This window comes from Malaya genurostris, chromosome 1 (assembly GCF_030247185.1).
Source record: "Malaya genurostris strain Urasoe2022 chromosome 1, Malgen_1.1, whole genome shotgun sequence".
NCBI classification, from domain to species: domain Eukaryota; kingdom Metazoa; phylum Arthropoda; class Insecta; order Diptera; family Culicidae; genus Malaya; species Malaya genurostris.
In genome coordinates, this window is record NC_080570.1 from 164609918 (window position 1) to 164625112 (window position 15195).

The 15195-nt window shown below is 35.5% G+C and overlaps 1 protein-coding gene across 1 annotated transcript in view; it reads left to right on the forward strand.

Annotated features, from left to right (window-relative positions):
* Nucleotides 1-15195, forward strand: part of LOC131426656 (uncharacterized) — a 234547-nt gene that overhangs the window by 123182 nt on the left and 96170 nt on the right. Inside the window, exons 2-4 of the mRNA XM_058589528.1 lie at nt 3113-3222; nt 14720-14815; nt 15037-15172. Coding sequence (XP_058445511.1) covers nt 3113-3222; nt 14720-14815; nt 15037-15172 — 342 coding nt within the window. The remainder of the gene's footprint in view (nt 1-3112; nt 3223-14719; nt 14816-15036; nt 15173-15195) is intronic.

Genomic DNA, 15195 nt, shown 5'->3' on the forward strand with positions numbered 1-15195 from the left:
GAACTAAAGAACTAAAGAACTAAAGAACTAAAGAACTAAAGAACTAAAGAACTAAAGAACTAAAGAACTAAAGAACTAAAGAACTAAAGAACTAAAGAACTAAAGAACTAAAGAACTAAAGAACTAAAGAACTAAAGAACTAAAGAACTAAAGAACTAAAGAACTAAAGAACTAAAGAACTAAAGAACTAAAGAACTAAAGAACTAAAGAACTAAAGAACTAAAGAACTAAAGAACTAAAGAACTAAAGAACTAAAGAACTAAAGAACTAAAGAACTAAAGAACTAAAGAACTAAAGAACTAAAGAACTAAAGAACTAAAGAACTAAAGAACTAAAGAACTAAAGAACTAAAGAACTAAAGAACTAAAGAACTAAAGAACTAAAGAACTAAAGAACTAAAGAACTAAAGAACTAAAGAACTAAAGAACTAAAGAACTAAAGAACTAAAGAACAAAAGAACAAAGGAACAAAATAACAAAATAACAAAATAACAAAATAACAAATGTTACAAAAGTTACAAAAGTTACAAAAGTTACAAAAGTTACAAAAGTTACAAAAGTTACAAAAGTTACAAAAGTTACAAAAGTTACAAAAGTTACAAAAGTTACAAAAGTTGCAAAAGTTCCAAAAGTTGCAAAAGTTACAAAAGTTGCAAAAGTTACAAAAGTTGCAAAAGTTACAAAAGTTGCAAAAGTTACAAAAGTTGCAAAAGTTGCAAAAGTTACAAAAGTTGCAAAAGTTGCAAAAGTTGCAAAAGTTGCAAAAGTTACAAAAGTTGCAAAAGTTGCAAAAGTTACAAAGGTTGCAAAAGTGGCAAAAATTGCAAAAATTCCAAAATTACAAAATTGCTAAATTGCAAAATTATACATGTTGAATAAAGTACACAATTTAGAATGAATATCATACGCAGAAGTAAAAGTTATCGCTATGCTAGTTTAAACGCGTTATTCAAACGTTGCGCCAGCTGTGTGTTTGAGAAATGCAAAATTCTGCGCTCCTGTTACTTCTATGAATCAAATTCACGTTAAATAGCGTTTTATTCGAGTTCAATCTTAATAATGCAGTGTAATCAAGCAGCAGAAATTAGCCCAGACGCTATAATCACTATTTGGAAGGTGGAAAAAAATATTGATATTCATATTGACCACCCTACGTGCATCGAAAATATCGCAGTCATTATTTTCAGTTGTGAAATTATTCAGCAAAATTTTTTCAAATGATGAGAATAAAATAACTAAATCATGAATAAATCACTTCGGTGTCGAACTGAAGCGTAGTGTAAATTCAGTATCCAAATATCTTTGGAGAGTTTTTTCCCTTTCGATTATCTTTTTAGCGATATTTCTGTAGGTGAAAATTCGTCATCAAGCTTCGTTGACACAAAATATCACCTGCAAACTTCGAGCTTCAGAGTTTTGTGGATGCTAGTTTCATGAATGAAAATCTCAGAAGTGTTTTTCTCAGTCACTGAGTTTTTGTTTCTGAAAATCTCCTGAACTGATTTTTTTCCCGTGAGATAATGAAATGAACTTTCTCTGATCATGATTTTCCCTCAGGCTATTCAATAGCATATGAGTCGACAAGATACTGAAATGTTATCATAATTCGATACACAACTGCTAATCAATTTGTGTAGCACGTTTTGGTCGGCAGAAAGTTGCAATTTTTACATTGACGAACAAGTATCGATAACGATCTGCCAGGAAAAAAAGCAATAAACCGCCACCGTTTTGCTCGATTGTCATTATCTTGAACGATGATTACATTATTACGAGCCGGAAATCAGTAAATTGTTTCATTTTCTTGATTTTCCGGGAGAAAACAACAACCCTCAAACGATCGGGTTCGAAAACGGCATCCCCCGTTCTAATGACGTTCTAGCGGAGACGAAGAAAATCTAATTACACTGACAATGAAAAGCTTTCCGAAGGGTGGAATACCTTTTCGACAGTGACGGCATTTTCCTAGTCGGTGACATTCATGTCCTCGTCGTCGTCCGCACTCTTCATTTGGTGGATAAATCGCTGCTATAAGCTGGGCATTGAGTGAAAACTTTTGCACACTTGTCAAAACGCGTCGTTCGGTTGAATTTTCCCAATGGCCTGCTTTGACCGGCATTGCTGTGCGAGCTTTTAATTGTCAACTCGGGAGGCAGAATCGTGTGACGATAGACGATATGCCCTGCCAAAAAAAAATCGATGCTGACATGCTCACCTGATTTCCCGAATCCCGATCGATTGTCGGTTTTCGTCATGCTCGAAAGGAACTGACAGATTGATTGATTTGTACGGCTTCGTATGTCAACCGATCGACTGCCCGATAGACTGAATTTCATCGTTTCGATTTCTATTTGCGCTAAGCTTCTCAACTGAGAATGGGACAAATTGAATTTCTGATGCGTATGTTTTCTTTGACGACTTGTCGTCTGTCGCGTTCGTTTGAGTTCGTTAGATGTAATTGTGTCGAGTCGAGACTTAAAAAAAACAGTTCTACACACTTCGCCAAAGTGTGACTACAAAAGGCAAACAAAAATTTTACTGATTGAAGCATTTTCTCACGTTGTCTTGGCAGTAATTTGCATTTTGATTTACCTGACAAATTGCAGTTTGACAAAAAAAACTTTTTCGACCTTTGAATGTCTCCCGCGAGTGAATCGTTCGTTATTTCTACTCTCTTCGCTAGTAGTCTTACCACGTGCGCCTGTGCGTGTCACACTCAGCACATTTTCGGGACGTTTGTTTTTCGAATCGTGTATGGCTTTAGCAAAAAAAACCCCGAAAATGCAATGTTTGTTTATTGCTGGTGGAGAAATCCCAAGGCCTACCTCGATGCTGCACTGCTACAATCCAGGAGTTCATTACCAGAAGTTTCCCCGTTGAAGTGTCAATATTGGATCAGAATATTTCCAATTTACGATGAAAAGTAAACAAGTCGGATAAAGTCCTGGGCCGGTTGTCGATTTTTGCAGATTTTTTTCCGATTTCGTTTTGATTATTTATTTAACCAGTAATCGCAATTTTTCCAGTCAAGCTTTTCACCGAACCTTTTTGGACCTTTTTAATCCAGCTGCAATCAATAATTTCCTTGTTTTTTTCTTCTCTCGCTTTTCCAGACGGACAATCAATGGTAAACGTGCAGCTCATCGTAAAAAAATACGTCGAACGGGGCAGTGCAGTGGCACTGTACTGCGAGAATGACGCCGCTCCCGATATTCTCTACAAGGTAGGTTGGTTAGGGGGTGAAGGTGTGCGGAAATATCGTTCGAATCTTGAGTGAAAAATCCTGTTGAGTTGTTGAGTGCCTACAGATGAGAAGAAGATGATAGCGCAAAGAAGCATCCGAGACCGGGAACCAATCGAGAACGTTTGGTGATTTGGTAGCTTGATGGATCGAGTATTGGCGCAACACCTTTGGCAGATATAAAGAAAAGAGAAAAAAAAAACGCAGAAAATAAAGCGCTTGCTGAGATGGAAAATGGAAATGACTGCAATCAATTGTAATAGTCGATCGGTGTCGGTAGATCTATGGCAGACATTTCCGATTTATTTATATCGATAGATGCGACTGATAATGGAAAACAGTTTCATCGATTTGGCCAATCAGCTTTTAGTTAAAAGCGATAAAAATTTACTACAACTTTTCCTATTTACATTTTTGGGTTTTGGAATTCACCTAAAACTTTAGTGTTCCAACAAAAAGATGTTATAATGTGCTATAATTTTAAAGGCTATTGTTCTAAATTGTTCGTAACAGACTTTAGAATAACAGAAAATAGAGACGGGACTAGGTGAAAATCCCTTAACAATTTTCAATATTATATATCTTTTTGACGTCTTGCTTTCTTGTCTTCTTCAGTTTTATAATTTTTATTTATACGCGGTTCTTGTCTTCTTGTTTTCTTGAATTCTTTGCCTAACTGCCTTTTTTTTAATTATCTTTTTGATGTCTTGCTTTCTTGACTTCTTTGTCTAACTGTTTTTTTTTCTAATGATCTTTTTGACGTCTTGCTTTCTTGTCTTCTTTGTCTAGCTGTTTTTTTTCTAAATATCTTTTTGACGTCTTGCTTTCTTGACTTCTTTGTCTAACTGTTTTTTTTTTCTAATTATCTTTTTGACGTCTTGCTTTCTTGTCTTCTTGTTTTCTTGAATTCTTTGCCTAACTATCTTTTTTCTAATTATCTTTTTGACGTCTTGCTTTCTTGACTTCTTTGTCTTAACTGTTTTTTTCTAATGTTCTTTTTAACGTCTTGCTTTCTTGTATTTTTGTTTTCTTGAATTCTTTGACTAACTGTCTTTTTTTCCAATTATCTTTTTGACGTCTTGCTTTCTTGTCTTTTTTTTCTTGAATTCTTTGCCTAACTGTCTTTTTTCTAATTATCTTTTTGACGTCTTGCTCTCATGTCTTCTTTGTCTAACTGTCTTTTTTTCTAATGATCTTTTTGACGTTTTGCTTTCTTGTCTTCTTTGTCTAACTGTCTTTTTGTCTAACTATTTTTTGACGTCTTGCTTTCTTGTCTTCTTGACTTCTCTAACTGTCTAACTAACTTTTTGTCTAACTATTTTTTGACGTCTTGCTTTCTTTGTCTAACTGTCTTTTTATCTAATTATCTTTTTGATAGCTTGCTTTCTTGTCTTATTGACTTCTTTGTCTAGTTGTTTTTTTGTTTAATTATCTTTTTGACTTCTTGCTTTCTTGTCTTCTTGACTTCTTCGTCTAACTTTCTTTTTGTCTAATTATCTTTTTGACGTCTTGCTTTCTTGTTTTCTTGATTTTTTTGTCTAACTGTCTTTTGTCTCATTATCTTTTTGACGGCTTGTGTTCTTGTCTTCTTGACTTTTTTGTCTAATTGGTATCTTCTGCAATGTTTTAGGTAATTATATGGGATATGTAAAAAGAATTAGGGACATTGATTTTTTTTATATTTATTTAAAATATAACGATTAAAATTCCAATATCTCGAAAAATGTATTTTTGATGTTTTTATTTTTGGATATGTTGAAAGTCCAAAAAAATACTGTCAAATTTTTAGAATGAAAAAAAAAACATTTAAAAAAGTTACATATTTTCAAAATAATATAAATTCTTGAAAATCATGAAATTTTTAATAAATATATTTTTCAACAAAGTTTTATGAAAGAACGTAATGTTAGTATAAAAATTGTAGATGTTATGAAAACAATAAAAAATCTATAATAAATGCGACTCTAAAACATTGTATAAGAACTTAAATTACTGGTAAAAAAGTTTTTTTTTCTTATAATCTAAAATAAAACGAAAAAACGAAGTTTTTTTTCTTATAACTAGTACGAAAAACGTTACAAAAATAAAAAAAATCCCGAAGTTGTTTTTTTTTTTAAACCGTTGTGTCTCGAGAACGGTAGCATATAGTAAAATTTTAATTAAACTCTTTTTCTTTGGAAATTTAGCTTTGCTTCAAAAAAGTTTGTTAATAAGAATAAAAAATTTTTTTTTTTCATAGTTTTCAAAAATTTACATTATTTTGAAAATATGTTACTTTTTCAAATATTATTTCTCCATTCTTGAAATTTGACAGTATTTTAGTTTGGACATTTTGAAAAATAATGAAATATTTAAATTTTAGCTGTTATTTTCAAAATAACGAAATTTTTGTTTCAACAGTACTAAATAGTTTTGCATAATTACCTAAATCATTGCAGAAGATACCATATCGATCGGACCCACCGTTTCTAGGTCATATATTACGGAAAATTTTCAAGAGATTTTTGCTTAGTTCCTTCTCAAAAGTAAGGCTAGATTTAAAATGTCAAAATGATGATGCAAATTGTCTCTTTTCGGCCATAAAGAATGCATACGCAAAATTTGAGCCAAATTAAAAAATACAGAAATGAAATTTCAGAAAAAAAATCTGTCATTTGCGGTGGAATTGTTCAACAGAAATTCAGTCACCTTTCCCAGAACTTTACCTTGAACTTTTACATGTCGCGATAGGGAGAGGTTCGGATACCAAAATAATAGTATCAACAACAATTTACACATATTTCAACAAAACCGGTTAATTGTTTTGAAAACATAGAGCTAAAGGTACATCAGAAACAGTTGATCAAACTGTTATTCCTTCTTTTTGTGGTATACCAGCTCTTTTGTACGGTATCCTCATCTTCTCCTAAAAACCAAAATGGTAGAATTTGCTTTCTATCTTAGTTCCGAAGAGTTTCTGTTAAACTTCTTTATTGGGCAAAGTTGGATGGATTGTCTGTTTTTGGCACGTATTTGATCTCTTGTACCTTAAACCATTCGCGTGGTGACAAGTGGCCAAATCACGCCAAAACAGAGCTGGAGAGTTGTGGCTTGTGATGCTCGGGGTAGCAACCGCTTTTGTGTAGACATTTTTTCCCGAACAGATCCTTATTGATAGTGATGGTTGAAACTGAAGTTTTAGATTTTCGACCACAACTACATATGGCCTGCCAAATCTAAAACTTTTTTTCGGGATTTCTCTATTTGGACCCGCAAGCTGTTCTAAGTCTTCGAGCGAGCACGTATGTTTCGTCGTTCATTATGGTACAAGAAAATTCTTAGCACAACTTTTTCCGTGCAACTTTGCTTGCCATCAAGGTTGGGCACTTTGTTCACATTGAACCCCTCCAGACCTTGCCTTTGTTTCACTGTTTGTACGTATGATTTTGACTTTTCAACTTCCACCGTCAAGCGCTGATCACATGGTTTACAACACAAAATACGGTTCTTTTCGGTAGGTTTAATTTGTTGGAAAAATTCCAATAAATTCGGATTTTTCTTCCGTTTCACTTGATTCGATGTCATTTTACTGAAAGTACTGAGCGGTGTTTCTGTAAGACTACTGATATTTTCATCCTTTTTACTACACGGATCCTGTGCCATAGATCACAGCTATTTTCACAATATAGGAATGTGAATATCACAGATTTCTGCAGATTTTATTAATTATTGACAAAAAACGACTAATTTTTTGGATGTTTCACCAAGATTTTCACAGAATTTTAGATGCTGTATGAATCACAGATGGTAAACATAGTTTGCTTTTTGAAACAAAGATTTTTATATAATATCTCTGATGTAAACATGTTATCGCAGAGACGGGACTCGAATCCGTAGCAAACTTCTTACCAGGAAAATTGTTTTACCAATTAAACTATCCAGCAAATGAAAACACATGGAGAGAGAGAGAGAGAGTCGAATTGACTAGAAGACGAAACCAAGCTTGCTTCGCTGTACTTGGTCACCACGGTATTCGCTTTACATTTTTTTATCTACGTAAACAAATTCAACAGAAATATATACATCGATCATGAGTCTATTTTCCCCTTCTACTTTGCTGCCGACACTGATTTGAGATTTTTGTTTTGTCTATTTTTGCCGTGAATGCCGTAGTGACCAAGCACAGCGAAGCATTCTTGGTGTCGTCTAGTCAACTGGACTCTTTCTTTTTGTTTTTTTTTTTTAGTTTAATTGGTAAAACAATTTCCCTGGTTAGGAGTTAGCTACGAGTTCGTGTTTCGTCTCTGCGGTAACATTTTCGTAGTTTTCATTACATTATTGCAATTACGATTTTGCAATCTGTTTACCCCATTAAGTACTGATCATATTTAAAACTAGCTTAATGCGACTTCACGTTTTAACAAAGACTGAAACACAAATCGTACTTTCAAATAATGACTATATTTCTGCCGCTGGATAGACGAACATTGTATCACATGCTATCGATCAATTCATACCAAAAAGAACCTATCGTAAGCCAATACACTCTTCTTAATAAAATTCCACTCTATAACGGCTCCAAATAGCCAATCGTCCAGCGTTGAAAAGATTCGCCGAACGACCTTTATTACTTCTCAGATCACACTATGTGTATCACTACAATCGCTACAAACGCTATCCCTCATTGTGCGTTTCAACATCGCATCCCAGTAGGTACACAAGCGTCATGAGTTTTTCTCTTTGATACTCGTTGATACTGAACGTTTTAGAAAACTATGATTTTAAGTTATTTAATGCTACTGAAAATTTCATCACAAATTGCTAATCATATTTTTTATAATATGAATAAAAGGTAACAAAGGTATAGTATCAAACTGTCGTCGAATTGCTACTTTCTGCGCTGTATCGAAGTTGTTTGAAATTATAATTTTGAATTTTATAACACATAGTTTCTCTGATTGCATATCCAAGACTCAGCATGAATTCATGCCAAAGCGTTCAACTTCCACAAATTTAGTTATCTACACTTCCTTCATCATACAATTCTTTACAAGCACGACTGCAAGTAAATTTAATAAATACCGATTTCTCTGCTGCGATCGACAAAATCAATCATAACATGACGATCTATAAGTTAAGTAGACTTGGATTTTACGGATCATATTTAAATTGGCTTCGATAATATCTAACTGGTCGTGAAATGATAGTGAAAATAAGAGACTGTACAACCTCACCATTTGCTGTTACCTCTGGAGTTACTCAAGGAAGTCACCTTGTATCTCAACGATCTAAATTATTCGATCAAATGTATGAAACTATCGTTCGCCGATGACTTTGAAATCCTTCATATAATCAAATCTGCATCTGACTCAGAGTTCCTACGAGAACAGTTAGATAATTTAACTGATTGATGTAAAATCAACAAAATGGTTTTAAATACTGCGTCATCTCTTTTATTCATTCCTCATGTTATTGTCTCATTATACTTAGTTGCTGTAGAAGCACTAGATTTAATTGTAACCTATTGATGTAAGAGATGGCGAGGTTTTACGCCTACCGGAGAGCAATTTTGACAGAAACTAACTCGAGTGGGCGTTTCCCTGCTCCAAATAAACGAATAAAAGATGAGGAGGAAAATAAAGACATTCAGAGTAAAACCCGACAACGGGAGAAGGCCAGCGTCTTAGAAAACAAATGCCAAACAGGAGGCAATAAATTGTATTGAAATTGAAATTAAAAAGATTAAATCAGATCATTCTGCTGTGGTCTAACTTAAAATTCTTCTTCCTGAGAAGGAAAACCTTGCCGAGCAAGAAGATATTGAAGCAAAAAAATTGTCTTTGCTGAAATCTGTTTAACATCTTTCAACAGCACAAAAATGTAAGCAATTTAATTTTCACTGTTAAATTTTCCGTAGATCAGAGTGTTTATTAACTAAGGACATCGAAAAAGATAGAGAATAAAAATGAAATCGTTTTAATGCGGTGTCTCAAAGTATGCCAAAATTTATTGTGTATCTATGATAAACTTAAGCAGATTTTTAAATTGTATTCATTTGGATTTTCAAGTTCTGCGGTAAGCATCGACTGCACAAAAATAGCGGTGTAAACTCTTCGCTCAAATATTGCGCGCTTTAGTTTTCAACTTCGCGCGTTTTTGTTTTCGACTTCGCGCGGATTTGGCGCGTTTTGATTTTGGAAGTTTTCGTAACAACCCTGCAATTGTAAAAGGATTTCTCGCAGAAGATAAATTAGTTGGGCTATTTGGAAATAAAACTGGCTAAAAACCAGCGGAGAGTTCGTTTGGAAGAACTTATACTTTTTGATTATTTTCTGGTTACTCCACGGGTGATGTTTAGTATTTAGAACCCTATTAGCAATAAAATAGATCGGTATCTTGTGCGATCATTTGATTTATTTGTTCATTACCGCATTGCACAAATCTCCAAATATCAAGGGGAACGCGCCATTTGAGCCAATTTGTTCTGATTCCTGAGTCATTAACGCATTGAGGTCACTCACATGACTTCACACCTTGGCGATCTACTAGCACCAATTTAGTGGCTCTCGTAGTCGCTCGTTCAATGCAGGATCATTTGCAAGTAGATTCTATTGATCAGATCTATTAGCCGCCTTTGATAAAATTAATCACCAAATTGCTATAGCGAAATTCCAAAGATTCTGCATTCACGGAAACTCTCTTGAATGGTTTAAATCGTACTGAACTGATCGAAAAATGGCCGTCAAAATATCTTCTTCCTAATATGGTGCACCGCAAGGCAGTCATATCGGACCATATTTATTTCTATTGTACTTGAACGATGTGAATCCCTCGATTTAATGCTTCAAGCTATCGTATGCTGACGAGGATACCCCGTTTCTGCAGTTTCAACTTGACAACGTTCACAAACTGGTGTTTCAATAAGAGGATACTGATTTTGAATGCCTCAATGTGCTCGGTGATTTCTTTTGCTCGAAAGTTCTCGTCTCCTCAATATCGACATTCGTCTCAGAAACCTTCGTTCATATCACATGTAGCATTAGTAGAGTTTTCAATAAATGCTATAACTGCTTCGATTTCTACTTATCACGGTTGGTTCTAAGAAATACATTTTCGAATGCCCTCTCCTGCCAAATTACAGTAATCGAACAATAAGCCTATTGCAAAAAACCGGGAATTTTCATCTCGCAAATCAGGAAAAAAACGGGGAAAACGGAAACTGAAATCGGCAAACGACTTACCACCCTGCAATTTCCGAGTAACAACGATTTGAAGAAATTTTCATTTAAAAATATATTTCACCTTTTTAAAATCAGTATTGAGTAAAATTCGTCTCTTCATCCGTGCAAAGTAAAAATGCAATGTCTAATCTTTCTATTCTCTGGGGCACAATAATGGATTCGGGTTTGCAACCGACACGAAAATTTCGACCGAATCTTATCACCTATCACCGAAAATGCTTCCGAATGTATACTCTAAAGTCAGCAGCATCTGTAGAATTGAAACCACTGCTTCTACTACGGTGTAATCAGAAGGAGCTCTAGCCCCAAAATATTCATCCAACTTTTGCCTTCCAAAAATGTTTTTTTTAAGCACGAAAATCAGTTTGTCTTTCGCTCTTGGTACGTGTTTGAATATAGTATTTCAATATTATAGTGTTTTACAACAGAATTCAGCAAAACTCTTTTCGAAACTTTTTTAAAATGGCTGAAAACAGCCAATAGAATTTGAATAAATGAAATGAATGATGCAAACACTAACGCTAATTGTTTTATTTTTATCCCCTGAAAATTTAGTAAAAATTTGATAAAGTATCGAATTTTGAGAATGAATTCTGGGAGTGCGTTTTTTTTAATTCTTCTAACAAAAATATGACCGATTTCAGTTGAGTTCGAACATTTACTTCTAATTTCTATTGATCACTTGGACTTCTGATATTTCTCATTGAATTCTGCACAACTTTCTTAGTCACTTTTCAGTTAGTAGTAGTAGTGATGAGAGCTCGTTTCTCTCTCACATCTTTCTCGAGATACCGATTAAGTATTGCCCAATGTCGTTCGATGGGAGGCAGTTCAAGACAAGATTTTTAAAGGATTTAGATTTTTTTTTCCACAATGTCGACTTTTTCCGTCTTGAGCATCTCTAACGTAGCGTAAAATGTTGTGAGCAGAGCAGATGCAAAATCTAACCAAATTTTCGGAGTTTTTTCGAACAAAAACGCAACCTTATTAAAGTCATTCCGTTGCATTAGGTTTCCTAATTTCCGCCAAACATAAAAAGAAAAACCTGTTTTAATCCACCTAGTGGTGTAATGATGCCTTTCTCATATCAATCATACTATCATATACAGCGGTATTCTTCAAAATAATTTTCTCCGATTCTTGAAAGAATAACCTAAATTGGTTTCTTTGACCGTCTACTGATAAAAACTATCAAGCTGGAGAAGATTTGAGGTCGATTTAGACATTTTTTGCCCTTTTCAGTGATGGTATAAATTTTTTAACACACTTTACCCTATATTTCCGGATCCGGAGCTTGGATCCAGATGAAATTAAGTAATTCCGTATGGGGCCACAGGACCTTTCATTTGAACCTAAGTTTGTGAAAATCGGTCGCGCCATCTAGGAGAAAAGTAAGAGCACCTATTTTCATTTTTTTGCGCATTTTACCCCATAGCTCCGGAATCGGAAGTCAGATCCTAATGAAATTCAGGAATTTAGTATGGGACTTAACAGTTCGGCTGAAAAATTCGTATCGTTCAATAGAAACACACATTTTTTTGCCAAAATTCGTTTTTATTATTCAACATAATTGCCATCAGAGGCGATACAGCGATTATAGCGATCTTCCAACTTTTCGATACCATTTTTGTAGTACGATTTGTCCTTTGCCTCAAAATAGGCCTCAGTTTCAGCGATTACCTCTTCATTGCTTCTAAAATTTTTACCAGCGAGCATTCTCTTGAGGTCTGAGAACAGGAAAAAGTCACTGGGGGCCAAATCTGGAGAATACGGTGGATGAGGGAGCAATTCGAAGCCCAATTCGTTCAATTTCAGCATGGTTTTCACCGACTTGTGACACGGTGAGTTGTCTTGATGAAACAAAACTTTTTTCTTCTTCAAATGAGGCCGTTTTTTTTTTAAATTTCGTCCTTCAAACGCTCTAATAACGCTATATAATAGTCACTGTTGATGGTTTTTCCCTTTTCAAGGTAGTCGATGAAAATTATACCATGCGAATCCCAAAATACAGACGCCATAACCTTACCGGCCGATTGTTGAGTCTTTCCACGCTTTGGTTTCGGTTCATCGCGTGCAGTCCACTCAGCTGACTGTCGATTGGACTCCGGAGTGAAGTGATGGAGCCATGTTTCGTCCATTGTTATATATTGACGAAAAAAAATCGGTTTTATTTCGATATAACAGCTCCAAACACTGCTCAGAATCATCAATTCGTTGTTGTTTTTGATCGATTGTGAGCTCACTCAGCACCCATTTTGCACAAAGCTTTCTCATATCCAAATATTCGTGAATAATATGTCCAACATGTTCCTTTGATATCTTTAGGATGTGAGCTATCTCGATCAACTTCACTTTACGGTCATTGAAAATCATTTTGTGGATTTTTTTCACGTTTTCATCGGTAACAGCCTCTTTTGAACGTCCACTGCGTTCATCGTCTTCGGTGCTCATATGACCAGTACGAAATTTTGCAAACCACTTACGAATTGTTGCTTCGCCCGGTGCAGAGTCTGGATAACACTCATCAAGCCATTTTTTGGTATCGGCGGCACTTTTTTTCATCAAAAAGTAGTGTTTCATCAACACACGAAATTCCTTTTTTTCCGTTTTTTCCACAATAACAAAAGTAGCTTCACTCAAAATGCAATATCTCACAAACTAATAATCAGACAGCTGTCAAATTTATACACGTTTCTTTTGAAGGTTGGTACTAACTGAAAATGGTATGGATTTAATTCTAGTGGCGCCCTCTCATAGAAACGATACGAACTTTTCAGCCGATCTGTTGAAGACCTTTCTTTTGATTTTCATTCATTTTCAAATGAAGAAAAGCAAATAGTAAATCCTGTCAACAAGACGAGGAAGTTTCATGCCTGCTGGAGAAAGAGAGATTGCATGGATTTGACCGTGCTCCTCGAATAACAAAATGAATTAGCCACCCATAGTTTTTTATTGTTTTCAAAAGAGCAATATGTTTATTGAGTTTTCTTTAAGGACTGAGGACAGAACCGTAATGTGGTAGGTTTTTTTTTTGCTATTTTCCCGTTTCAAATTAAATTTTCTTGGAAACACTTCAGAATATAGAAAAACCCACCAGACAATGTCTTCGAAATTTAGTTGAGAATGTTCTGTGAAATTTCCAGAATGATTCATTGAGTTTAGCGGTCGTGTAGTATTTTTTCTGACTGAAGAACTGCTGAAAATTGGAACGCTCGGAAATGCATACCTCTACTTGTTCATCGAATATCTCGGCTTTGAAGGCTTGTATTATAAATCTACCGTGACAAAGTCTAGATAATTTATTTTAGATGCGATTAGTACATAAAAACATATATGCTATCGCGATAAAAATAAAGTCTTGTATTTTTCTGTGAAACAAAGTCAGTTTCAATGCATCCACCATTTTTTTTTCGCTTTGGTTTCCTGATAGCATTCTGAAAAAGGAGAGAGAAATAAAATTGGCTCGACAAGGCTGCCAAACACACAGACATTCTATCTTTGTGAAAGTTGAATAATTTTTCATTGTTCATTGGAATCCATGGAATGTCCAACCCATACGATAGATTAATGTGATAAAACTTCTCATCAAAATAATAAAATGTATGCTGGCAACCCGGTACAGTTTGCTCATATACGAGAGAGAGTACAAGAGAAATACGATGCGCAAAGGGAATTGAGCGAGCCACGTGGTCGATTTAAAACTCAACACGCGACCCTCTGTCCTCAGACCTTAATATCAATTATGAAACGTCAATCATGGAATGAACAGCGCACTATTTTTTTTTGTTTCAGTTATAGAGGCTTTAACATCTTAGGTCATTCGCCTCTTCGGACCAGAAAATCTTTCTGACCCTATGTGCGGGGTTGGGAATCGAACCCAGGCGTACTGCGTGAAAGGCATCGACTATCCCATCACGCTATACCCGTCCCCAACAGCGCACTATTCAGTTTCCAAGCAATTGACGAAAAACATGGTTTGCACAAAAAGTGCACATTTCGTTTCAATTTGTTCGCGTTTTGCCTTCGGTTCATCAGTGCTCATCTAAAAAAAATAAAATTGACGAGAAATAAACAAAAAAATAGTACTAAATAAACATAATTTTGATAGAATACCTAACTAAAAAATCTAAATAATTAAGACATGAAAATAACGCCAATCTCTTTCACTCTATCGCATGCTTCACTTCTGATGCGCTTTCGGTTCGCCGCCTACTATGCGTTTTCACTGCTCACACACGTCATTGCAATGCACCGAGAAGGTGACGTTCCTGAAGGGAGGCAGCAAAATATTCGAATACATCAAGGGCCGTAATCCGCCCTACCGGAACTATTCGATTCCGGGTGCCGAAATAGATGTAAGTATGATTGTAGCACGATTCAATCCGTTTGTTCGCTCGCTCGCTGGGCAGAAGGTGAAGGATTCCGGTAAGGCCTTGAGCCTAACCTAATCGCGATTTGCGTTCGCTCGGTCGATTGGTAGTGGCGTGATGACCGCAACCGTAACGAGCTTGCTTGCACCTTCTGCCAACGGGCGGCAATGCACCGTAGAGCAATTTCACTAATCAACCTTAATCAGTGGAAAAAGGTAACTCCTTCGACGCTGACGCTGAAGAATGTCGACTACGATGCATCCGGTTCCTACTACTGTGAGGTTTCGACCGACACCCCGATCTTCACCAAGGCATCCAATGACGAACCACTGCACGTCATGCGTGAGTATTCTGCTTGCCCCAGT